General features: G+C 59.2%; 1 protein-coding gene across 1 annotated transcript in view; it reads left to right on the forward strand.

Annotated features, from left to right (window-relative positions):
• The first annotated feature begins 5,091 nt into the window (after positions 1–5,091).
• The window catches only part of Arhgef10l (Rho guanine nucleotide exchange factor 10 like), a 91,555-nt gene continuing 71,242 nt past the window's right edge, over positions 5,092–25,404 (forward strand). The window contains 5 exon segments of the mRNA XM_033767958.1: positions 5,092–5,188; positions 10,860–10,939; positions 13,866–14,063; positions 14,657–14,690; positions 24,516–24,607. Of these exon segments, the coding sequence (XP_033623849.1) occupies positions 10,903–10,939; positions 13,866–14,063; positions 14,657–14,690; positions 24,516–24,607 (361 nt within the window). The 5' untranslated portion in view covers positions 5,092–5,188; positions 10,860–10,902.

Below are 25,404 nucleotides of genomic sequence, written 5' to 3' on the forward strand. Positions count from 1 at the left end.
CCTGCGTCCCCTGAGGTCACACAGGGCTGCTGCTCCTGCTGCTGCTGCTGCTGCCTCAGTTCCCTTCCCCCTGCCCAGGGGCCACACCTGCCTTTGCACACCTGCCATAGCAGGCCTTGTATGTGGGGCATGTGCTCGGCCAGCTTTAGGGACGCAGGGCAGTACCCTGACTTTGAAGACCACGTAGGTTTTACTTTTTTTTTGGTTTTGTTGAGACAGGGTCTCTGTAGTTGAGACTGCCCTGGAACTCACTATGTAGCCCAGGCTGGTCTCGAACTCAAGCGATCCTCCTGCCTTAGCCTCCCAGGTACTGGGATTACAGGCGTGCGCCACCACGCCCGTGAAGACCACATAGCTTTTATTTTATTATTTTATTTTTTTGGTACCGGACATCGAACATCCTCAGCCCTTTTATTTAAACATTTTTTTAGATAAGTTCTCCCTAAGTCATTAAGTTGCCCAGACCTGGCTCGAACTTGTGTTCCTCCTGCCTCAGCCTCCCAGAGTGTTAGATGACAAGTGTGCACCATTCCCGACGTAGACCAGTTGTGAACTCAGGGGCTCTGGAGGTGTTTCCAAAACAGCTTACTGTTGACAGAAGCTGAGTTGGGTTCTAAGGATGTAGTGGGGCACCAGATGGGTCCCCCTTCCCTCCTGCCTGCTCCTCTCCCGCTCCTGTGTTCTGGATGCTGGGTTCGGTCTGTGCCCCCACAGTCCAGGAGAAACAAGCCACAGCGCACCATGGTTCCTTCTGACATTGGTGTCCTGGTATTTATCTGCCATGGCAACCGGGGGCCGTGATCTCGGTCTTTGTGTCCCTGTGACGATAACTGCAACACTACCCCGTGTTAGGAGGCCGGTGTCGCCCCGGGTCCTCAGGGACCTGACCAGCTGCCTTCAGATCAGGGTTTCTCTGCCTGCGAGGCACAAATGATCCTGGCTTTGCGGGGTGTTCGGTCTGGCTATCAGGAGTCAGGCGTGCCCAGCCCCACACTCACGGTCACCAGCGTGGCCTGCAGACATCACCAAAGGCGTCTTGGGGAATCCAGTCACCCCAGGGGAGAGTCCGGGCAGAGCCAGAGGCCTCAGCCAGGTGTCTTGTCACTAGGGAGACAGTACGGGGGACACCGAGTTCCTAGGACCGCGTCAGACCTGGGTGAGGGCAGTGGAGATGTCAGGGGAGCCGGACCCTCTTCAGCCCGGACTTTTCCCCAGCTGCTCGCCCCTGTGGCCGCGGCCTGCGTGGTCTCATCAGCACCTCCCTAGGACCTTTCATGGCGCCTGGCGTGCAGGCTCCATCAGCGCTGGTCACGTGATGGGGGTGTTGGGGGGCAGAGGGGCCGGAGGGACGAAGGCTGGCTTTTCTGTCAGAGTTCCCGGGAGCGGGGCACCTCGGTCCCAACGCGGACGGTGCAGGAGGAGAGGTGACGGCGACGTTTGCTTCCCAGTAACGACAGCCATGCGACTCTTGGGTCCTGGCCCCCTCGCCCGCTTGCGACATGCTTCTGACTCACTGCAGGAAGATGTGGTCTTTTTGGGAGGGAATTTTTAAAAATAGCCAAGCCTTCCTCCGCCCTGTCCCACCCACTTTTCTGAGGACTCCTGGCATAGGCCGAAGACTCTTCCCACCCTGGTTTTGGGGAGCCGCCCTCGCAAAGCCAGGCAGCGGTGAGTGATCATGAACTCGCCCAGCCCTGGGGAGCTGTGTTGGCCACAGGCGGACGCAGACGGGGGCGATGTCCTAGGAGTGGGTGCCCCTGGGCCACCTTCCCCCACAGGGGCCCATGGGGGGACAGGGATTTCCTTCATCCACGTCCGCGTGTACCAGGCCTTGGTGGGGTCTGCGTGTTAGCGGCAGGAAACAAATAGAAACAAGCGACTCCTGCGAAGACGGGAAAGCAGGGCTGGGGTTAGAGAGGGAGGCGCGTAGTAACGTTGCGAAGGTGACTTCGGTAGGGAATTTGGGCGCCGCCCGGCATGGTGGTGCACGCCGGTGATCCCAGCGTTTGGCAAGTTGATGCAGGAGGACTGGATTAGGAGTATGAGGCAGCCTGGGCGATTTAACAGGACCCTGTCGCAAAATAACATAAAATAAAAACAAAGGCCGAGAATGTAGCTCAGCGATAGAGCAGTTGTTCAGCCTGCCCTGGGCCCTGGGTTTGATCCCCAGCACTGGGTGGGAGGCTGTTCTAATAACAAGCCAGGTAAGAGTTAGATGTGGGTGGTTTGGACCGGGTGGAGGTGGGGTTTCCACGGAGATGTGGTCAGACCCGGGTGTGTTTTGAAGGCGGAGGCAGCAGAGTTTGTGGCTGGATGACACATGGGTGCAGAGAAAGAGGATTTCAGGATGACTCCCAGGGTTCTGGCCAGAGCGGCCGGCAGGAGGGAGCTGCCGCACGGGATGGGAGGCGCAGGGCTTTGGTGCTCGGCTTGGCGGGTGCTCAGGAGGTGGGGTGTTGTGATTCAGATGCCAGCGGAGCATAGGGCGAGGGTGCCCAGCAGGCAGGTGTCTGGTGTTCAGGGAGGGTCGGGCCAGGAACATCCCTGTGCGGACGACATTGAAAACCACAGCTTGGGTGAGGCACCTCGGGAGGGCGAAGGCGGAGACGAGGCTGCGGCTGACTCTGGGAGCTTCCGGGTTGGAGGTCTGGAAGGGGGGCCGGAGGCTTGGTAGGTGGTGCTGGCAGGTGGAACAAGCGGGGGACCAACATCTGTCAGATCTGGCGTTGCAAGGCTGCTGGGTGGGGGACAGGCACCTGCCTGCAGGTAGCCGCTCTTGGGAGAGCAACGGGAGACCCTGCCCAGCTGTGTGCCTGTCTGGAAGGTGAGCAGTGGTGACTTCACGAATCTGCATCTGCCAGGTCAGGGAGAGGAACTGGAGTTGGCTCTTGGTGGCCCCAACCTGTGCCCTGGAGTGCTCTCTGTGCCGTGTAAAACCTGCTCCCCCTCTGCGTAGAGGGACAGACTCTTTCGTGCTCTGGCATCGGTGCAGAGGCCACACGAGGAGGGAGTGACTCATGCTGCCCCACCAGGATGTGAGCTGGGACGGGGTGGGCAGGGGGTCAGGGCTATGGGCACGCTGCTCAGGAAGGTGGGGCACTCGAGGTCACCTGGCCGTGCAACTCGGGAACCCAGCTGATCCAGCTGTGCAGAACCAGATCTTTTTTTCTCCCTTTGTTTGTGGAGATGAACCCAGGGCCTTGGGTATGTAAGGCAAGTGCTCTACCACCGAGCCACAACTGCAATCTTTAAAAAATATTGATTGGTTGGTACTGGGGGCTGGACTCAGAGCCTTCCTGTGGAGCTACAATCCCAGTCCTTTATATAGTTTTATTCATTTATTTTTAAGTTGAGACAGTTTTACTAAGTCACTAAATTGCCCAGGTTGGGCTAGATCTTGTGATCCTCTTGCCTCAGCCTCTCAAAGTGCTGGGATCATAGGTGTGTGCCACCACATCTGGCTTCTTTTCATTTTTTGTTTTGAGATAGGGTCCGACTAAGTTGCTTACGCTGGTCTCCAACTTGTAATCCGCCTGCCTCAGCTTCCTGAGTAGTTGGGACTACAGCCACATGCTGCTGTGCCTGGCCAAACCTGAATTCTCTGCTTACAGAAGTTAATGGGCAGTGCAGGAGAGGTGCATGCTGTGTGCCTAGGATGCCTTCTTTGCTTCTTGCTCAGCAGCGCCCTCCAGAGGCCGGGGTAGGAACTGCCGGGGTGGAGGACAGAGTTGGGCTGCAGATCCTAGCATCTCACAGAGTCATTTCCACCTTCTTCTTCTGATGACTACGTCAGCCCGAGCCTGGGCTTCCCTGAGCACGAAGAGGAGGTGAATGTATGCTCTTTGGCATAGTCCCAGCAGCAGCACATGCCCCCTGGAATGCCAGCTGCTAGCCAGCACTGGAACTGTTACAGGCTCTCCTGTTTCATGGAGGGTGGGTGTGTGCCCAGCCTGTCTCGTGCTGCTGTCCCCCATCTGGCCTCCAGGGTGTGCTGTGGGGTCCTCTCTGGGCAGAGGAGCCTTTCCTACCACTGGAGCTTTGGGACTCCTGGCCTGGCCTGATCCTGGAGACAGAGGGGTTAATGTGTCTGCGGCCTGGGAGGGGGAGGTGGAGGGCTGGGAGAGCCTGGTGCCCACTCTGTGTCACTTGCAACTTCCCAGGCTGCACAGTTTCCCAGGCAACAGCCCCCAGGGGTCCCCTCTGGCAGGGCTGCAGGGGCGGGCATCTTCCCACAGTGGCCTCCTGGGGCCAGGGCTGCCTCTCATCCTTCCTGCCCGAGGTTATTGACCAGGGGCTGGCCTGGGAGGTCAGTGGGGGCTCCTCTGCACCCGCCCGGGACAGAGCCGCCATTGTCTGCAGCTCCGGCCATTGACTAAGGCTCTCTGCATCTGCCCAGGGAGGAGGGATTCCTCTCGGAGCCTCCCCCTTCCCTGCCAAGAGGAAAGGACGCCGGAGCCGCCCTTCGCTTGGGAAGCCCAGAGGGGCCAGTGCCTGGTGGGTGAGGGGAGGCCCTGGCCTGGGCCGACTGTGTAGCTCTGCCACCTGCGTCATCAGCTCGTGCCCTGCCCGAGGGTCCTGTCCTTCTCTTCCAGAGCCTCCGCGCTTGTAGCTGCGTGGCCTTGGGGGCATCTGCTTGCCTCTCCCTGGGTCCCCGGGAGCCAGCCCTGTGCCGAGTCCCCACCAGTGGCCTTGGCACTGAGGGTCTTTCTTAGCGAGGAGCTGTGCACCCCCTCCCTCCCGGCTGAGGACCCCACACTTCCTGCTCCAGCCCCAGGTCATTTGCATGCCCTCTTCCTCCCCTGGACCCTGGCTTCTGGACAGGGTGGAGGCCACCGGGAGGCTGGGGCCCCACAGCTGCCCCTCTGTTCATTGCTCTTCCCTCTCCTGGGCAGAGGCCACCCCCAGGTCCAGTGTGTCCCCTCCCCCTTGTCCCTGGTCTCTGCCCTCTGCTCCTCCCACGCGGGAGGAGGTTTCTAGGTTTCTAGGCTTGGGTTCAGTTTAGTGTGCGCTCTCAGCCCCAGGCCAGTGCTACTGACACAGAGAGGAGAAGCCCAGTGCTTCCTGGGAAGGAGGCCCTTGTGGTAGGGGTGTGACCCAGCCCTGTCTGTGCCATCTGTGCTCTTGGAAAATTGTTTCTGGACACACAACCCCACGAATCAGAGCAACTAAGACTGGATCTGGGACACAAGTTAGTTTTTTCTTTTTTTAAAAAATAATTTCACAAGTAGGCTTGGGAAATGAGTTGAAATGAGTCAGGGGAACCAGTGTTTCACAGAAGAGCAACTAGGCCTGGGATTTGAAGGTTGAGTAGGAGTTTGCTTGCTTTTCTGAGAGAGAATCCACCTGGGGAGAGCAGAGCCTAAGCAAAGGCCCAGCGAGGGGCAGAATTGCAAGCCAGGGTGGGAGCTGCTGAGTCTGGAGAGGTCAGCGGGGAGGGGAATCCTGGAGGCTCCTCCTGAAGGTGATGAGGGGGCCTTGCAGCAAGGACGCGGTGTGGGCAGTTGGTGGAACAGTTCCTGTGGAGCTGAGGTGGGCGTGGGCTGGCCAAGTGTACCTCTGATGAGATCCGAAAGCCGGAGGCCCTCAGGGGACACGGGCGTGTGGAGAGGTTCAGGCGCTGACTGCTCCACGCACTCAACGCGCACTGCTTTTGTGGCTTCCAGCCTGTACTCACCCCGACACCTGCTCCCTCACCCCCGACTCTCCCGTCAGACATCGGGGACCCCGTGTGCAGCCTCCCTGCCTTTCCGGGTGCTCCCCTGCATTTCTCTAGACTGCTGCAGGTGGAGGAGGGAGGGGGCTCCCTGCTGGGGCGGGGGTGCAGGACGCAGGGGCAGGCAGGCGGCGCTTTCTGTGGGGCCCTGGAGGGCATGGACTCTGAACTCGAGAGGGACGCACTAGCTGCACTTTGGATCAGCGGAGAGGAGAGACGCCTGCTGGGGAAGCTGGTGTTCCGGGGGTGGCGGTGCCAGGCTGGGCTGCTGGGCGGTGTGTCCCGGGCATGGAGCTGAGCTTGTCCCCGAGCCTCCCCTGCTCCTTTTCACCCCTTCCTGTCTTAGCAACCGCCCAAGGAGCGGCTCCCTCCTCCCTACCCTGCACCGTACGGTGGGCAGAGAACTCTTCTAGGAGAAGAAAATGCACACCCAGCCTTGCTGTTGTGAAGCACAGCACCACGGGCGTAAGAGCGGCCACTGTGTGCCCAGAGCACGTGTCCTGCCTGGCGGCGGAAGGGACCGCTGGGCGGACCCTGTTAGTGCGAGGGCGTCGTGCTGACTCCAGGAAGGGATTCCCCGCTGCCGAAGGCTCGGCTGGGCTGAGTTGAACTCAGACTGTCCCGGCGGTGAATCTCTTCCTTCTAACCTCGCGGCGTCCCAGTGCCTCAGGCCAGGCCCTTGCCCTCCTCTGACTCAGTTTCCACGCGGGCAGAGCGAGAGCATCGGCACCACCTGGGCGCTGCCTCCCGCGAGTCCTGAGGCTCGGGTGTCCTGTCTCTGAAAGCGCATGGCTGGGTCCCCAGCACTGCAAACAAAACAAAACAGTGTGATGTTGATGTTCACTTCTCTTCCTCCCTGCGCTCACTGTGGAGGATCTGGGAAATTCAGAAAGGAAAAGGAAAACCCTGCTGCCCACCTGAATGTCATTGTCTTAGTTCTGTTCCTCTCGGCCCTTTCCTCTCACACAGCTGGGACACAGGAGTGGCTGGATTTCTGTGCCTGGAGACAGGGTCTTGCTGTTTAGTCTAGGCTGACCTTGAACTTGTGATCCTCCTGCCTCGGCCTCCTGCTTGCTGGGGTTCCAAGGATGGGGCACCACACCCAGCTTGCCTGTGGTTTTGTGGCCTCTTCTTCACCAGTGCCCCCTTTTCTGGGCACTGCAGTGGGGAAGGTGTGCACCGCTCTTCAGAGAGAGGCATCGCTAACCCTTCTCTGGGTGCCAGCCCCTGACTTCAAAGCTCCCTACTTAGCATGCCCCCCGGAAGCCTTAAAAACAGCAGGCGGACGGACAGCCGAGCCGCGGGCACAATGCCCACTTTCTAGAGGTGAAGCCTGAGGCTGTGGGAGGGGAGGAGAGGCCCGGCACGCCCTGCAGACCACCCTGCCACTCCGGGTCACTGCCCCCAGGTCCTGACAGCCCAAGTCCTCGCCTCCAGGGTCCCCTAAGTCCTGGAGTGTGGAGTCTCCCTAGAGGACCCTGTTTGCTGTCGGTCGTTTCGGTGGTGTCTGTGAAAGGGCGGCCATTGCAGCACTGGCCCTGCCTGCTCAAGGCTTTGTGCTGAGTCAGACGTCCTGCAGGACCTCTGTGAGGCCGGTGACAGAGGAAGCCTAAACCGGCGGGCGGACGGACGGCCGAGCCGCGGGCACAATGCCCACTTTCTAGAGGTGAAGCCTGAGGCTGTGGGAGGGGAGGAGAGGCCCGGCACGCCCTGCAGACCACCCTGCCACTCCGGGTCACTGCCCCCAGGTCCTGACAGCCCAAGTCCTCGCCTCCAGGGTCCCCTAAGTCCTGGAGTGTGGAGTCTCCCTAGAGGACCCTGTTTGCTGTCGGTCGTTTCGGTGGTGTCTGTGAAAGGGCGGCCATTGCAGCACTGGCCCTGCCTGCTCAAGGCTTTGTGCTGAGTCAGACGTCCTGCAGGACCTCTGTGAGGCCGGTGACAGGATCCCCACTCTGCAAGGCCTAACCCTCTCTCTTTTTTTTTTTTTCCTTCTGGCAATGCTGGGGATTGAGCCTATGGCCTTCTCACCCGAGCTACATCCCAGCCCACTTTTAATTTTGCAGCAGGGTCTTGCTAATCGGCTGAGTTGCCCAGGCTGAGCTTGAACATGTCATCCTCCTGCCTCAGGCTCCCAAAGTGCTGTGATTACAGGCCTGTGCCTCAGGGTCCTGTAGAATCCCATTACAGATGGGGACACGGAGGCTCAGCCCAGCTCAAAGTGGGGAGAGGGGACGTCAGCCTGGGACCCTGACTGCCAGTAGGAAACTGTGGGGTCGTAGCCACGTCCTGTGTGAGGGGTGGGAGGAGCAATGTTAATGGCAGTCATGGGCCAGCACGCCCGGGGATCCTTCTGAGGGCTTTACGGTTTGTCCTCTGAATCTGTGGGCCCATGAGGCTCTGTGGAGGGGGCAGTGGCTGCAACCTCACCTGCACCCTTCTGAGGTGTGTGGCGTGTATGCGAAGTGGCAGCCATAGGCCTGTGCTTGTGCATGGGTCTCACTGGCCGGTGTCCTCGCCCCGGGGACTTCAGGGCCCCCGATTAACCTGTAGCAGGTGCCTCCTGGATCCCAGCCCCAAGGTCCAGGAAGCACTGTGACCCGGATGTTGAATTCCTGTGCTGAAGAATTCTTTCCAGGTGAGTTCTTGTCACCTGGTCCCCTGGCCTCTGTGCCCTGGGCAAATCCTTAGCTCTCAGAGTCTCTGTGTCCCCGTCTGTGAAGTGGGGGTGCTGCAAAAATGAGCATCAGGCTCTGTGAGTGTTGGTGCCCCCCCCAAAAAAAACCCTCCAAGCTTTGGGCTTGGAGCAGAGGGCTGGGAGGGACACTGGGCTTCTCATCCTGGGAGGGGGATCCCAGGCTTTGGCTGCAGAATGGAGTGGCAGCCTCTTCCAGCGTCATCTTTATCTGTACTTAAGGAGCAGTTGGCCCACGAGGCGGGGCCAGGTGCCTCCCTTTCTCCCGTCAATGGGCGCAACACTCCGCTGCTTCTGTCCGGAACCTGTGGGCCCAGTGCCTGCAGAGGAAGGCTGAGTGGACCCCGGGGGTTATGTAGACCACGGGGCCCTCACAGGAGGACCACGGTGGGGCTGAGGTCACGTCTTCCACCTGGGAAGGGCTTTGCTCCCAGGCCTTCTGCCGAAGGTAAAGTCAGAATCCCGGGTGTCTTCAGTACGAGTCTGAAAGGCACAGGCTCATGCCATGGAGAGCCTCGTTGGTTTCACAGGACAGGCTCTTGTCTTCCTGGACTCTTGTGTCCAGGAGCGAGCCCTTGCAGACCTCCAGTCCGTCTGCTCCAGGATGTGGGCGGTGTCCAGGCTGCAATGTGGATGACACCCAACGACTAAGCCTTGTGTGGGGGACAGAGGTGACATAAACTATGGTCCATTCCGAACCAGACAGTGCCGCTGCTAAAAACAGCGAGGCCGACTTCCATGCAGGGTTGTGAAATCATCGCTGGGATTTAAGTACAAAAAGCTGTTACAGAGCTGGGCTTGGGGGCACACGCCTGCAATTCCAGCACTCGGGAGGCTGAGGCAGGAGGATCGCTGTGAGTTTGAGGCCAGCCTGGGCAACATAGTGACATAGTAAGTTGGAGGCCAGCCTGAGCTGCATTTAAAAAAAAAAAAGGAAAATAAAGAAAACCACTACAGGGTGGGGTCCATCTGCCTCCTGTACACACAAGGCTGGTCATCCAGCAGTTCCATCTCTGCAGGGCGTGTGTCCAGAAACTCCCAGAGGTGCCCGAAGCCATCAGTAGTACTGAACCCTAGATATACCAAACATATGCACTTAAGTAAAGTTTAATTTATAAATTAGGCACAGTAAGAGTTGAACAGCGGTAACAGCATGCTGTAGCAGGAGGCATGAAAGTTGGTCTCTCCCTCTCACAATCTGTTACCCGGCTGTGCTCGACTTTCTTAGGAGGCTGTGGGATTGGAGCGACTTCTCTACGACAGGGGCAGTGAGAGGAGGGACAGGTGTGGCTTCCTGGCGCCAGGCCGCTCTTGCTGGGAGGTTCGTGGGTCCAGGGTGGTACAGGGTGACCAGGGTGCCAGGCAGCTGCTAAATATGCAAGGTGGCTGCAAAGAGTCCTAAGAATCTGCCATCAACAGTTGCTTTTGCGGGATTAGCGCCTGGGGTTGGAGGGGAGACTTCTTATAGTGCACCTGCTTTGTGTGGCTTCCGGAAGGAGCTAGGACACGGTGCTACCTCACCGAGCACAGATTCTGGAGGCCTGGGCCCAGGTGTGAAGCCTGTCTCTTCCTCTCCGTGGGATCTCGGTAGGTTGCTGCCCTCTGTGGGCCTCATTTTCTGAGGTGTAGTTTGGATGAATCGCCCTCAGTGGTGGGTGATGGCCCCGTGTGTGGCGGCCTGTGTGAAATGTCTGCTGTTGCTGACCTCCCTTCCCATTTGCACGCGTTGCACTGCTGTTTGGTAAACCGGTGTTAGGACTGCAGACCGGAAGGAAGGCGGGCACCCGGCGTTTGGCAGAGCAGACGCCACTGGAGGGCTTGCTGCCTCCTCTGCGGGGACCCAGGGCCTCAGCTCTCTCGGGGGAACTTTCCTCGCTGCTTGGCAGGGGACCCCTGGCAAGGTTGCCCCAGCCCTGGGCTCTGCCCCATCTCGCGCCATCTGTGTCTCCGCGGCCCTTTCCTTCCCACCCCCATGTGCCAAGGCCTGTGGGCCCTTGCCAGCTGGCCAGGTCCATGGGGCAGTACAGTGTGGCCTTCAGCAGGGCCATAGGAGGGGCTGGGGAAGGGCAGCCGGCCCCGAGGAGGCTGTGGTGCCGAGCAGCCAGCAGGAAGAGGTGCCCAGCCACCCTGTGATGGTCTGGGGGACCCAGCCTCTGCAACTTGGGGCTGGGGGCTCAAGCAGTCCCTAAGCCAGAGGGGACAGCGAGGGACCTTCCTGGCTGGACTGCAGCCACCTGCGGGCCCCTTGGCACCGGGCAAAGGAAGATTTGTGGCAGTAACGGCCTCGGGTTAATGATTTACCCTGGGTGGGGGCTGAGTCCTTTCTGGGGCTGCCCCGGGCCCCGGGAGCTGCTGGGAAGAGTCGCCCCTGAAGTGCACGTGTTGTGGTCACCCTCTGTGCTGCCGGAACTCGGCCCGAGCCCCATCTAACTGCGTCCCTGCCTTTTTCTACAGGCGAGCGGTGAGCAGGGCGCTGGCCTGAGCTGGACTGTGTCTGATGGCTTCCTCCAACCTGCCTGCACAGCCTGCCGTAGGTATGTACCCCAGCCCCTGCTCCTGCCCCTCCCCACGATGGCCCCTCGGGGCTGTGCCACGGGCTACCCTGGTGCGAGTTGCTGCTCTGCTGGTCCCTCGCCCTGTGCCTGTCTGGCCTCTCTGCCTCAGTCTCCTCGTCTGCAAAGTGGGAATCGTTTCTTCCTGTCAGAGCAGGTACTAGGCAAGGACTAATGTGACATCAGTGCCTCTCAGATGGCTTGGAGTGGGGAAGAGTTTGGGGTCTGGGCCTGAGGGGCACCTGGATGAAGTTGTAAGTCAAGTGTGGGGAGCCAGGAATGGGGAAAAGGGCCCGGCTTAAGGTCAGCCTGAAGGTTACCAGATTTAGGAGGAAAACAGAGGCAGCAAAAGTCCCTACTTATACTAGCAAAGTTATTTGTTGTTGATCTGAGATTCAGTCTATTTGGCAGCCCCAGCGGTGGCCTCAGTCCCTGCCGGTGACGTCTGGGCTCTGCCTGGAAGAACTGGACCCAAGGTGTTTCACCCACCAGCCCAGCTCCCTGTCCTTGACTCTTTCCTCAGGGAAACAAGATGGCAGAGAGCAGAGAGGTCCCACCTGTGACCTGCCCCATCTGGTGGGTGTAGATCCCAACCCTGCCACTCACCCTGTGACCTGGCATCCCACGGTCCAGTGTCACCATTGATGAACGTGGTGATCATGACTCCCTCCCCTTTTGAAAGCTTTAAATACAGCCTGGGCTCTGGCACGGGGTGACCGAAGGCTCCGTGAATGGGAGTTGGGGTGGCATTGCAGGGTGTCGGCAGGACACACCATGGGCGCAGTCCCCTGACCCGGGGAGGGCCAGATGACAGTCTCTTCCTCCCTGAACATCTCCTCCTCGTACGGGACCAGCTCGGGCCGCCCAAGCCAAGACTGAGGTGTCTTCCTGGGTCCCTGCCTCCCTGGCTCTCTGGCTTAGCTGACCCAAGGCCTGGGCGTGTCCAAGAGCATGGAAGACGCGAGTGGCCCCTGCTGTGCCGTCTGCTCGGATGGCCGGGAGGGGTCAGTTTGGCTGGCAGTTACCCTGGGCTGGGTCCCCGATCTTCCTTCTGATCAGGTGGGATGGGTCTTGGGGACAGCGACTCTCCTGCCGTACCCTGGACCCGGGTCCCGGGACAGCCCCCTCTGGCCCAGCTGTCAGAGGCACCCTGCTCTCTCCTTCCCACCGCCGCGGGCCCAGGGGCAGGTGTGTACATGTGGAGCGCGTTCATGTACTCAGCCAGCAGCTCTGCCCAGCTGTGCTTGGCACTCCTGGCTCCTGCTGTGCTGTGTTCTGGTTCCGGGAGATCCTCCTTTGTCTCACCAAGCACAACCCGTTTCCTGAGGACAGGGTCCCCGAGACCCCAGCTTAGCGCTGACCTCTGCCTCTTGTGTGTCTGCGGCCCCCGGGCACCTGCTCCTGCTGCCACCTCCACCCGGGCGCCTGGTCCTCACCTGAGTGTGGCAGACTTTTCTCCTCCTGCAGGGCAGCTGGCGCCTGGGCCTTTGCTAAACCTGTGAGTGCTGGCCATCCCCTCTGTCAGCAAGGTCTCTGTCCCTCGTCTGAAGTTTGCCCCTGCTGTGTCACCTCCCTGGCCTGCAGTGGGCTCTGGACACCCAGGCTTTGGCCCAGAGCTGCCGGCTGCCGACTCATAGATGCCGGGGGTGACACTCATGGGTGAGCGGAGGCTCTTTGCTCTTAGAGGGAGGAGTCTGGGAGTCCCTGGTTTCTGCTGGGGGTGTGAGCTGGCCTGGGGCTGGGCCCCGCCTCTGTGTGGGGAGGGATGGTCCTTCCCTTGTGGGGACAGGGCGGGCTCCGATGAGGCTGTAATGACAGCAGTGACGGAGCCTTGAGGATGACGGTTGAATGACAGAGGCATCGTCTCCTGGGTGTGGTGGCAGGTGACTGCAGCCCCTGCAGGGGAAAGCAGAAGACCTCCCACGGCACACAAACTTGGCGTCACTGACTCAGAAGTCCCAAAAGCATTGTCAGGGTCATGCCAGGTGAAGCTGGGTGAGGCAGTGCACACTCTTGGAAGCTGAGGCAGGAGGATCCCAGATTCCAGCCCAGCCTGGGCAGATCAGTGAGACCCTGTCTCAAAGTGAAAAAAATGTTGATATGATTCATCATGAAGGCCCTGGGTTCTGTCCCCAGGACTGAAAACCATCATAACAAATAAGACTTTATTAATATTATAAAGCTTGAAGACATTAAAATAATTCACTACCAAATGCATTTTATCTGGTATTGTAATATCAAATGAATACTATTATATAGTATTTTAAAACGCCTGATACAAGCTGGGGGTGGTGGTGCACGCCTGCAATCCCAGCACTCGGGAGGCTGAGGCAGGAGGATCGCTGGGAGTTCGAGACCAGCCTGGGCTACATAGTGAGTTCCAGGTCAGTCTCAACTACACAGTGAGACCCTATCTCAAAAAACCAAAACCAAAAAAACAACACCCCCCAAATTAAAAACAAAAAACCAACCCCCCCAACCTGAAATAAGCAGTTCACATACAAACTGCAAGGCTGACTGCCCAATTGATCTCACGAGCCACCACCACCACGGGGTTTGTGACTGGAAAACCATGACCACGGCTTCCTTCCCAGCCCTGTATTTCCTTTGTTAACTTGTTGCTGTGGGGCCGAGTGTCAAAAGGTTCGAGCCTCTTCCAGGAGAGTTTCTGGCTGGAGAGATGAAGGCACACGCTCAGACTGCGTTTGCTTCCTCCCCTCTGCCTACTGCCACCTGCCCAGACCCCTAACTCAGCCTCCGCGGACCTAAGGAGCATAGTGGGGCCGTGGGGCCTGGGCGTGACTTCACTCTCATCCTCCGGAGCTGCCCGTGTTCTCTGCTGGGCCGTGCAGTGTCCACCTCCCTGATCACCCGGCCCTGTCGCCCGCTAAGCCCTTCTTTCCTGCAGGAGATCCGCTGGTCCCTGCAGCCCCAGGCCCCTCCCCCGAGGCAGAGGAGGACCCTGGAGAGGCCTTTGAGTTCGATGACAGTGATGAGGAAGAGGACACCAGCACAGGCCTGGGCATCTCCTGCCTTGCTCCCGAGAGGGACCACGACCCCGCGCTGATCCACTTGGCCTCTGCCCCTGGCTCGGGCAAGCTCTCCTGTAAGTCTTGGTCCGTCTGGATTCCAGGAGGCTGGGGCTACAGTGTAGAGAGTTGCATGGTGTGGGGTTTCCTGGGGATGCCTGGTGGCCCCTCTGCTGTCCCCAGAAGGCAGGAAGGGGGACACGGGGTGGGTGGGGGAGGCCATCCATGCTGCCCTTGGGAATGGAGATTCCTAGCATTCCTACAACATCTGCCCCACTCTGGCGAGTTCAAATGAGAGCTTGGTCGGGTTTGCTGTGGAGACAGTTGCTGCCCAGAGCTCATGCCTGAGTCCCTCCTGGCTTCTCCCCCAGAGCACCCACCCCAGCCCAGGGAGCAGCCCGTTCCCAGCGGCCTTGGGGAGCCGGGAGGGAGGCCTCATCTGGGAGAGGCTCTTGGACCGGACCAGCCAGAGCTTCCTGCAGGCTGGGAGGGCTGGGTCCTGCGGTGGGGGCGGAGCAGTGCAGGTAGGACAGGGAGGGAGTTAATCACCACAAGGGAGGAGGGGACCCAGCAGCCAGGTCCGGTCCCTGGCTTCACGGGAGGCGGGAGTAGGCCTGGTCCATGCCTAGTCTCCGGCCTTACGGGCTCTCCCCGCCCTTTCCTCCCGCAGACCCAGACCCAGCGGCTGCACGGCCCCAGACCGAGTAAGTGCACGCAGTGATTATCTGCCAAACAGATCGGAAACGGGGAGAGATGGGCAGGGTGTGGGGTGGGTGGGGCCGAGGGCGGTTCCTGCCGTGAATGTGGCCGCCCTGCTTTCTCTCGCCCCGGAAGCCTGTGCCCCTGTGCCACGGCTCAGAGCAGGCCTGGCCCCAGCCCTCCCTCGGTTCCTTGCTTAGCTGGGTGGCCTTGGCGGAGCCACAGCACTCTCTGCAAGCGTCCACCCGTGTCTCTGTGAGGTGGAAACAGTGAAAGGGCCCTCCCGGGACCGTCACTGAGCACCGAGTGGCTGCTCGGGCACTGCTTTGCCAGACATCCCGTTCCCACTTCTGTTTGTTTTTTGAGACAGGGTCTCACGGTGCAGTTCAGGCTGGCCTCGTACTCACTGTGTAACCCAGGCTGACTTTGAAAGTCGTGGCGATGCTCCTGCCTCAGCTTCCAGAGTGGTGGGATGACTGGCGTTGTTGCCGCCACGCCTGGCTCCCCATTCTTGCTCTTGTGACTGTTGCTGCGGCTCTGTCCTGACCACCAGGGGCCCGGTGCCTGCACCCTAACCATGGGAGCACCGAGCGTGGTATTCCCTGTGTAAGTCGAAGTCCTCTGTAAAATGGACCAGTGATGGTCCTCAGCATATGCAGCCTCACAACAGACATTTAATTAGAGCATTTGCTTTTTTTGGTTTTCTTCCTGGTACTCAGGACTAAACCCAGGCCCTTTTTAATTTTTTTTTTTTTTTTTTGAGACAGGATCTCACTATGTAGTCTATGCTGGCCCTGAACTCTTGGTGATCCTTCTGCCTTAGCCTCCTGAGTGCTGGGACTATAAGCATCCACCACCATGCTGGCTCTGTTTTATACCTTTTTTTTGGTACTGGGGATTGAGCTCTGGTCCTTGCGCTTGCAAGGCAGGCCACCGAACCGCTGAGCTAAATCCCCGGCCCTCTGGCCCCTGTTTTAGACTTTGAAAGAAGGTCTTGCTAAGTCGCGAAGTTGCCCAGGCTGGACTCCAGCTTCTTACGATCTTCCTGCCTCAGCCTCCCACAGTGCTGGGATTGTAGGCACCACAACACCTGGCTAGGACAGTTGCTTTGAATCCCAGCTCTGCTGGGTTCTTTCTGCTCCTGGTTGGCAGCTCAGGTTCTCTGGGTGCTGGTGTCCAGAGCCTTTCCCAGATGGGGAGCCTAGGCCCCGAATTGACAGCCAGGGGTGCTAGGGGCTGGTTGAAATCCTGGCTGTCCTGGTTGGGGAAGGGGTCTGGGTGCCTGCCTGTCTCCCTGGGGGGCCTGTCTTCCTGCCAGTGCTCGTTTGCTGCCTAGAGGGGTGGACCCTGGGCGGGTTTCTGCCAGGCTGCCACCCTGCAATTAGGTCCAGCGTTAGGGCCGCCTTTCCATCTGACGAGGAAGCTGGGGTGCACCTGCAGCTTCTCCCCTGCACCAGCTGGGAGGTCTCGATGACTGGGCTCTCTTCACAGAGGGATGGGGCTGGGGGCGGTGTGGTCCCTCAGCCAGGCCGGCTCTCAGTGCTGGCCCGGCCTGTGCTCTCCGCCGCCCCGCCCTCTCTCCTGAAGACCAGGGTTCCCCTCTGCCTGGCTCATCTCCCAAGTGGTCTCTGCTTCATCCTGGGGACCTGCCTCTGGAGCTTGGCCACAGTGACTCTGCAGCCAGATCAAGTTTCAGGCTGGCGCCGGACGCCGTGCGGGGGCCCGAGTGACCCAGTGGGCCCAGAGTGGTGCGCGCGGTGATGTTTTCCATCGTCCCATTGGTGAACGTGGTTAGGATCGGTCAGAGTGGGCCGAGGTCCAGGCATGGAGCGGCCTGGCTCTGCCTTTAACCCTCTGCCTGCCTCCCGCACACTGTCTCTGGCCCTGAACTCATTCTGGTGTTGCTGGCTGCCTGAACACCTTCTCCTGGGTGACCGTGTGTGGCTTTGGGTTGCCTGAGAACCTCTCTGTGCCCCAGTTTCCCATCTGTTAGGTGGAACCACTTGTGAGGTGTCAAAGTGGACTGGTATAGGGAGGCACCTACCCCCAAGTGCTGCGGCTGGCACCTCCCCAGCTACAGTAGCGCATCCGTGTTCCTTCTGAGCGTGGGACCCGGCAACAGGACTTTGTCACTCACCGGACACTGTCCCTGGGACGTGTCCCCCGGAGAACATGAGTTAGGACAGGAGCCATGGGGTCCCTGTGAGTTTACCCACGTGAGTCTGCAGGGTGTGACTTCACACAGGGAGGTGCCGATGCCTCCTGACTCCCGGTCCAGTGCTCTCGGCCTCGTTTCCCTCCTTCCAGCCTCTGCCGATGGAGGTTGCAGCTGCCCCTTGGGCTGGTGATTTTCCACCCTGGGATCTTCTGGGGGTGAAATACGTCCATGTCACTTTCCTCCTCCCCATCATCCAAGAAAAAAAGAAAAGAAAAATCTTGATTTTCTTTTAAAACTCGTCCAAAGGTGGTCCCTAGGCAAACACTGCTTTGGAAACAGATCTCTGAGGAGGTTTTGGCCTCCGAGGCCTGCTGGGAGTTCTGGGGAGGCGGCTGCTCCCCGGTCTCCAGCTGCTGAGGCTCCTTGTGAGTAGTTAGAAGGGCTGCCACTGTCCGCACGGCCTAGGGTCAGTGACCACAGCCCTGCCGGACACCTGATGCCCAGCAGGTGAGTGGAGCCACTGGGCCGTGAGCTGCCAGGGAGGGGTGTAGCTGGCAGCCAGGGGGCTGCCAGGGGTCCCCAGGGCCCTGCACAGAGGACTTTAGGTCTGGCAGGTTGCTTGCTGTCCCCAGACCTTTTCTTTTTTTCTTTCTTTTTTGTTTTTCTGAGATGATCTCACTGTGTAGCCCAGGCTGGCCTCAAACTCACAGGGATCCTCCTGCCTCAGCCTTCTGAGTGCTGCGATCCCAGGTGTGTGCTACCACACCCAGCTTCCAGCCTTTCTTTCTGAGCAGTGAGGTGGGGACCATCCACTTTCCCTCTTCAGGGCCCTACATGGAGAATCCAGACATGGGGAAGCCGGCCGGCCCATGCCGACGCTCCAGCGACGTTGTCTGCCGCTGCTGGGTCCTGTACCCCTGGGAGTTAGACCTGGGGCCGACAGAGCTGCTGGTGTTGCTGCTGTGTGTTTTGGGGGTGGGCCACCCTGCTCAGCCTGCCCAGGGGCCGAAGGTGGCCGGGAGCTGAGCCCTCTGGGAAAAAGCAGACTTCTGCTCCACTGACTGGCAGTGCGTTCTCTTCCCTCCGTGGGACACCCAGACCTGCTAGTGGATGAGGATAATCACCTCAGGCAGGACCGGTGATGACGGTGGTTACTGTGTACCACGCATGGAGCTGGATGCCCAGATCCCCGTGCCCCTGCCCTGGCTAGGATACAGGCACTGCCACTCCCTAGGGAAGCCAGGTGGTGCGTCCCCACGGTGAGCGTCGGACCCCAGACCAGGGCCATGGCTCCCCTCGCCCCCGAGTACCTGCTCCCTGGAACTTGCCATCTGCTTTGTGGTGGGAGGGTGCCTCCCACTGTGTGTTTATTGGGGTGAGGGTTTTGCCCATGGCGAGGGCTCTCCAGGCGCCCGGTGTGTCCTGTGGACCCCGGGAGCCAGGGCAGTGCCTGGTGTGGCGCTGGGTGAGTAGAGGTGGCAGGGTGAGGGACGGGGACTACATTTATTTGGGCAGAGGGGATATTTTACTTGCTGCTGTGTCCTCGTGGCTCAGCATGCTGTCAAGTGCAGCTCAGGGGCTGAGGATTCGATTTTTGAGTGTCTGATGGATATTAGCAGGGGCCTGAGGGTCTGAAAGGTGACAGCCTCTCCGGACAACCAGGAGAAGAAAAACTGCAGCCGTGAGATCTCTGAGGCTGTACTCTGACCCTGGCGGAGGACAGAGACCAGGGCAGAGGCCAGCGGAGGCGGAAGGTGGACAGGAGCGGCCGAGTGGCCCGAGACCAATCTGGATTATAGGAGGTGTTGGCTGCCACTTCCCGAGTCACTCCTGTACCATGTGCCTCAGGGCCAGAAGCCCTCAGAGCCGTGGATGAGCGGCTGAGGCTTAGAGAATGAAGCCGGGACCCAGGATCTCCTGAGCTGGTAAATGGTGGGGTTGGCCTGAGGCTCTTCCGCCCCCACGGACTCCTGCAGCGTTGGGGTTTGAAGTGGGGATGTCAGCACCACCCTCCCGGAGTTCTTGCTGCTGCAGGGCAGCTGCTGAGGGTGTCAAAGTTGAAGGGGTGGGTGGGGGCGCTGAGTGCCCGGCGGTGGCCAGGAAACCTGAGCGCAGACCCACAGCTTCCTGTCTTTCTCCTGGACCTGGGCCTGCACCCCTGGCCTCTGACAGCAGCAGCCCTTGGACTCGGGCCCCCTCTGGAGTTGTGTGCTTTTCCCGCCTGGTTCTGCCTCTGCCCCAAAGCCCGCTGTGGCCTCGGCGGTTCCGCTGGGTCAGTGTTTGGCTGCCTCCTGGCCCAGCCTTAGGGATTCTAATTGGCCCCCTTGAGAAACTTGTCCTCCTGGCCTCCCCTTCCCTGGGTAGCAGGACAGGGTGGATTGTGCTGCCCCTTGGCTGGTGGACTCCTGGGAGGGGCAGGGACGCCCACCCTCCCCTGGTGTGCCAGGATCTGCTGTTTCCAGTGTCCAGAGCATGCGGGCCTCCTGTGCCAGGCCCCACGGGGTCCTGGTGGGACCTGAGCTTGGGAAGATTCCAGCTTCCCCGCTGGACTCCTTTGTGGGAGCCTTGGGGCCCAGGCTCCCGTCTCCGTAAAGATCTCTCTGTCCTCTTGCCCGGCCCCACCTTATTTCTGTGCTCTCCACCCTTGCTCATGGGGTCTTAGTCCCTGCATCAGAGCCAGGAGCTCTGGGGTCCAGGACCCTTTGAGGACCCTTTGAGCCGCACGGCCACTTCCCTAAAAGCCACACCCGATGACCCTGGGCACGTGTTGGATACTCTGGGCCTCCGTAGCGGCGGGACTCTGCTTCATTCTCTCCGTGCCAGGGCCCAGCGCAGGGAGGCGGAGCGAACGGCCGGTCCGTGCGTGGCCTCTCCTGGTCCTGCAGCCCCGTCCGCGTCCCCTCTGCGTTCTCAAAGCCGCCAAGTTATAGTCGCTCCCCCGAGGTGTCCCCGCTCTGCCCACGCACGCCCCTCTGTCCTTCTGGTGCCCATCTTGGCCGAGCGCCTTGCTGGGGCTGGCACCCGGGCCAGCGGTGTGTTTTCCTGGTGTGTGTGTGTGTGTGTGTGTGTGTGTGTGTGTGTGTGTGTGTGTGAAAAAAAAGTGTGTGTGTGGGTGTGTTTGTGTGTGTGTGTGTGTGTGTGTGTGTGTGTGCCAGCGGTGTGTTCTCCTCGTGTGTGTGTGTGTGTGTGTGTGTGTGTGTGTACTGGACACTCGCTCCCTGCCCGTCCTGTGCTGAGCCTCGCCTCACCTCCCTCAGCTCTGGAGCCCTCGAGACGCCGCACCGTTCACAAACGAGGCAGCGGGCACAGGCGGAAAGGGCCATCGGCCCAGGATCACCCAGCGAGAGGAGGCGGAGCCAGGTGAAGCCCTGCTCCTGTGTTCTAGGCCATTCTGGCTGTGCCGTCTCCCACACCGGTCTGGTTTGGACCTGGACTGTGGGCCCCCATGAGTCACGTGACGGGGGACCCGTTTGTGGGCTTGGTTGTCGAACCCTCAGAGTCCCCTCTGCAAGTGGGATGACGAGACCCCCGATGGGGCTTTTGGGGGGATGAGCTGAGATGGGAGGGACCCGTGCTTGGTCAGGGAGCTGCTTGATGCTTCTGCGTGGGTCTGTCCACGCAGGCCTTGGGGGAGGAGGGACCAGGCTGGCCGCTCTCACCTTTGATTATTTTTTGTTTTGTTTTGTTTTGTTGAGACAGGGTCTCACTATGTGGTTGAGACCAACCTGGAACTCACTCTGTAGCCCAGGGTGGTCTCGTTGCAGGCGTACGCCACCATGCCTGGCAAACCTTTGATTATTATTGTCATTATTTTGGTGGTACTGGGGATTGAACCTAGGGGCACTTGACCACTGTGCTACAGCCAAGCCTCTTTTAAAATTATTTGATTAATTAATTAATTAATCATGATACTGGAGATTGGACCCAGGGCCTTTACACTGAGCTACATTTTTTTTTTCAATTTAAAATTTTCTTTTTTTTAAATTTGGAGACAGGTCTTTCTAAGTTGGTCAGGCTGTGCTCAAACTTGGGATTCGTTGGCTTTAACCTCACAGAGTACTGGAATCACAGGCGTGAGCCGTTGTGCCTGGCTCCTTTTTAATTTTTAATTTCAAGACAAGCTCATACCCAGTTGCTCAGATGAGACTTGAAGTTGTGATCCTCCTGCCTCAGCCTCCCCAGTGCTGGGGTTATAGGTGTGTACCACCATGCCTGGCTCCTAATCCATCCTTTATTTAAATTAAAATAAAATTTGTTTTTGGTACCTGGACTCAAACTCAGGGCCTTAAGCTTGCTAGGCAGGTGCTGTGTTGCTGAGCTATGTTCCCGGCCCTCGTAATCCACAGTGTTGACATTACCAGAAAAAGTTTTCTTCCTCCCTCCCTTCCTCCCTCCCTTCTGCCCTTTCTTCCTTCCCTTTTTAAAAGTCACACATTTATTGTCAAAAAAGTAAAAAGTGCCAATTAAACGTTGCTGACTGATGAAAATCATGCCCCCTTGATCCCAGCCACCTCCTCAGAGCCCCACCTATGAGCGCGAGGCTTGGGGGACGTCCAGTTACAGACCCTAAGCTGCCAGGGCCTCGGACATCAGAGAGGAGGTGTGGGTGGGGCGCAGGGCAGGGCTGGGGCTGGGGTCAGGCCTGTGTGTGACACTGGGCTGTAGAGCAGTGGTCCCTTGCTGAAGGGCCCCGCCTCCTAATGCCACCACCCCAGGGTGTGGATGTTGAGGGGGACTCAGACCAGAGCAGAGCAGGTGGGGACGTCGTGACCCTGGGGCTGTGGTTCTCTGCCGAGCGCTCTTTCTTGCCTTCCTTTGTATACAGTGGTGGCTGAGCAGGCGAGGTAGGTGCCTTCTGACAAGGTGAATACTTGTGGGCAAATTCTCAGCTTTCAGGATGAGGAGCGCAGACTTTGAGGGCAGGACCAACTCTCCGTTCCGTCCCAGCTCTCCGAAATAGCAGAGCGAGTGATTCTTTTCTTCGTGAGCACCAATTTTCCAAACAGCAGCATGGGGATAAAAACACCTATCTCCTGTATGTTCCTATGAAACTAGATTTGCATATATATGTAAAGCAAAATAAGTAGCAGGTGCTTTTTTTTTTTAAGGCAGAAGATCCTCCTGTCTCAGCCTCCAGAGTGCTGGGACTATAGGCCTGCACCATTACACCTGCCCAACAGGTGCTCCTTAAAGGTTACTGACGGTCGTGTTATACATGAAAGCTCAGCAGGCCTTTAGATGGAGATCGTCAAGCCAAAGCCCTTGAAACTCATGTCCACTTTGGCTGGAGCTGTGTGGTCTTGTCTGAGCACGTTTCCCCTCCCACCTTTTTTCTTTTCTTTTCCTTTTCCTTCCTTTCTTTCCTCAGCACCTTCACATTAAGCTACGTGACCAGCCCCCGCCTTAGATTTTACTTTGGAGTCAGACACGGTGACATATATTTGTAATTGTAGCACTCGGGAGGCTGAGGCAGGAGGATTGCTATGAAGTCAACACCAGCCTCGGCTACTTAGTGGCATACCTGAACTACATAGCGAGACCCTGTCTACAAATAAACAAGCAAACAAAACCGCTGGGGATTTAGCTCGGAGGCAGCGTACCTGCCTCGCAAGCACAAGGTCCTGAGTTCAATCCCCAGTACCAAAAAAAAGAATTATTTTGGGACCGGGTCTCGCTAAGTTGCTGAGTTGAGGAGCCAGTGGTGCAGCGAAGCAGGTATCGGAGGTGAGAGCTCCGCTCTTGCCCTCAGACCAGCACCGTGTCCCTGCTCTGGAACAGCCCTGTCCCCCTTGGCCTCAGCTTCCTGTCCAGGGAAAGTGTTCTCACTCTCACCCTGCACAACGCCGATGACTCCCAGCAGGAGCTCAAACCTGGGCCTTTAATGTGTTGCTCGGACCTGGCCGCCCAGCGGGTGGCAGTGAGTCTTGTGTGGCTTCTGGTTAAATAAAATGAAAAACTGAACACCACATGCGTGCTGGCCGCATTTCAGGTGCTCGGTGCGTGCGTACGGCTGGGGACCGCTGTCCTGGACCGCGCTGCTGTCTGGGCCTCTTCATGGCAGGCAGTGGGCGCCCGCGGGAAGAGCTTCCCAGCCTGGCTTGGCCACTTCCTGCCAGGGTGACCCTGGGACTTGCGGGTGGAAGGGGAGGAGGCTGGGATCCACTCCATCCGCTGTGACTGGGGAGGTGAAGAGAAGGCTCTGGCCCCTCAGGGCGCTCAGCAGCGTGGATTCCTGTCTGAGCCCCTGGCACTGTTCTAGTCTTCACCTCCTGTCCTCCTCCTCGGTCTTAGCTCAGGTGCCAGGAAGTTCCCGTGAATGCCTTGGCAGTGGTAGCTGCTGTCTCAGATGGTCTCAAGTCCTCTTGCTCCAGCTTGGCCTGAGTGATCATCGCTCTGTGTGTGTGTGTCTGTGCGTGTGTGCGTTTTGGTCTGGACTTTTTGTTGTTGTTATTGTTTTTGCACAGGATCTCGCTATGTAGCCCAGGTTGGCCTTGAACTTGTGGCGTTCCTCCTGCCTCAGAGTGCTGGGGTTACAGATGCGTGCCCACAGATCTGGTCTGAGACTGCCTTAAAAAAAAAAACTCGTGTAGGAATGATTTCTAGGATACAGAAAAGTTGCAAAGGTAGCCCGTAGAGCTCCTAGTAGCCCAGTTTGCCCATTGCTCGTGCCTTATGTGACCGTGGTGCGGTCACCAAAACTGGGAAACCTGCCGTGGTTGTGTCACCGCTGACTGACCCTGAGCTCCAGACTTCATGTGGCTCTCTCCAGTTCTCATGTGTGTTCCCTTTCCAGTTCAGGATCCGGCCCGGGGTCCCGAATGTCTAGCTCCTGTGGCGGGTGACAGATAGCCTTCCCGTCTCCCCTAGGAGTCCAGGACCCTGGGAGGGGGAGGGGCCAGGGCAGGTGCTTCGTGGGCGCCCCCGCCGGTTGTCCGCTGTTCCCTGGCCTGTGGCTGTGGTCTGGAGTTGCCCGCCTCGTCTGTTGCTTGGTTCAGGAGGCACCGGTTGCTCCGCTCCTTCCTGTTTGCGTATCTGTCCTAGGGAACTCCGGGCGCTGGTCCGGCCTGACTTCAGGCTCTCCTCTGCGCATTTGAAGCTGTGCAGTCAGTCCTCTTTCTTGCACAGGGCAGCGGATGTCCCAGCCTGACCTCGTTTGCATGTGGAGAGTGGAGGGAGTCTACCCGCGGGCCTTCCCTGCAGGAGGAGCTGGTCCAGGCAGAGCAAGTGCTGGATGCTGATAACTGAGAGAGTGTTCAGCCTTCATGCTAAGGGCAGCGGCGGGGCCCGCAGTGCCTTCTTCTGCTCTGTGTGTGTGTGTGTGTGTGTGTGTGTGTGTGTGCGCACGCTCGCGTGTGCGGGGTACTGGGGATTAATGTTCCCAGCCCTTTTAATTTTCTTTATTCTGAGGCAGAATCTTGCTAAGTTGCCCAGACTGGGCCGAAACGTGCAGTCCTCCTGTCTCAGCCTCCCAGAGTGCTGGGATGACAGGTGTGCGCCATGACACCTGGCTGCTACAGTGCCTTCTAAAGATGAGGAAACTGGGGGGCTAGCGGCTTGTCCAAAGCCAGCCCAGCCCTGGGCCTCCGCGGTGGACTTACTCATCACGTGCCCTGCAGACGGGACAGCACGCGTGTTGCAGCCTACTGGCTCATGGACCGTCTCTTGCCCGCAGGGCGCCAGCTGTGGTGAGCAACGGGGATGCCGTGGATGTGGTTTTCTCTGGGGTCCAGCGCTCCAGCTGGAAGCGGAAGAGCTCCCGTCGCGGTAAGTCCCCCACCCCACCTGCCACCACCTACCTGGGGTAGAGCCAGGGTAAGCTGGGAATCTGGAGCCAAGAGCTCATGCTGACTCCCAAGAGCCATGGGTTCCCCTGCCTCCGAGGGCTGCCGTGGACTCGGTGGCTGTGTGCGGTGGACCAGCCACTGCCCACAAGAGCCGTGGTCCAGCAGTGGGCCCCACACCCAGCCGTGCATCTGTCCACAATCTCTCACGGCTCCACCAACAGGCCTAGTGGGACAAGGTCTCTCTGGGAGGAGGGCCACACACAGGGCAGGCAGGAAAGGAAGGTCCCAGGCTGAAGGGCCAGCATGTGCAGGAGCTGGAGGGCAGGGGACACCTGGCCCCCGGAGAAGCAGCCATCGGCTGTCCAGGCCAGGCTGTCCAGGAAGGGGGTGGTGGTCAGGGGAGCAGGGCGAGGGAGGCTGTGTCTTCCCAGCCCCCGGCTCCCTCACTGCTGGGAGAGTGTTCAGGGCGACTGCGTCCGGTTCCTGCTCTGGGGAGAGGGGAGGGTGGGATGTGCGGGGGCGAGTGGGGGCTGCAGGGAGGGCGGAAGCTGTGGTTAGGGCAGGGGCTGTGCCTTTCCCAGAAGGGCCAGGGGACCAGGACAGGCTCCTTCGGTGGGGCTGCTTTCCCGAATCCCTGCGCCTGGCGGCCGGCCGGGAGGTGGGTGGAGGCCTGCATCTTGGAGTGGCTGAGCGCAGGGAGAGCTGGGACTGCATCCCGGAGGGCAGCAGTGGCTCTAGGCCTCGGTGCTGGCTGAGCCGTCAGGATGCCGCAGCCAC

This window comes from Fukomys damarensis, unplaced genomic scaffold (assembly GCF_012274545.1).
Source record: "Fukomys damarensis isolate Sample0158 unplaced genomic scaffold, DMR_v1.0_HiC HiC_scaffold_23, whole genome shotgun sequence".
Classification (NCBI taxonomy): Eukaryota; Metazoa; Chordata; class Mammalia; order Rodentia; family Bathyergidae; genus Fukomys; species Fukomys damarensis.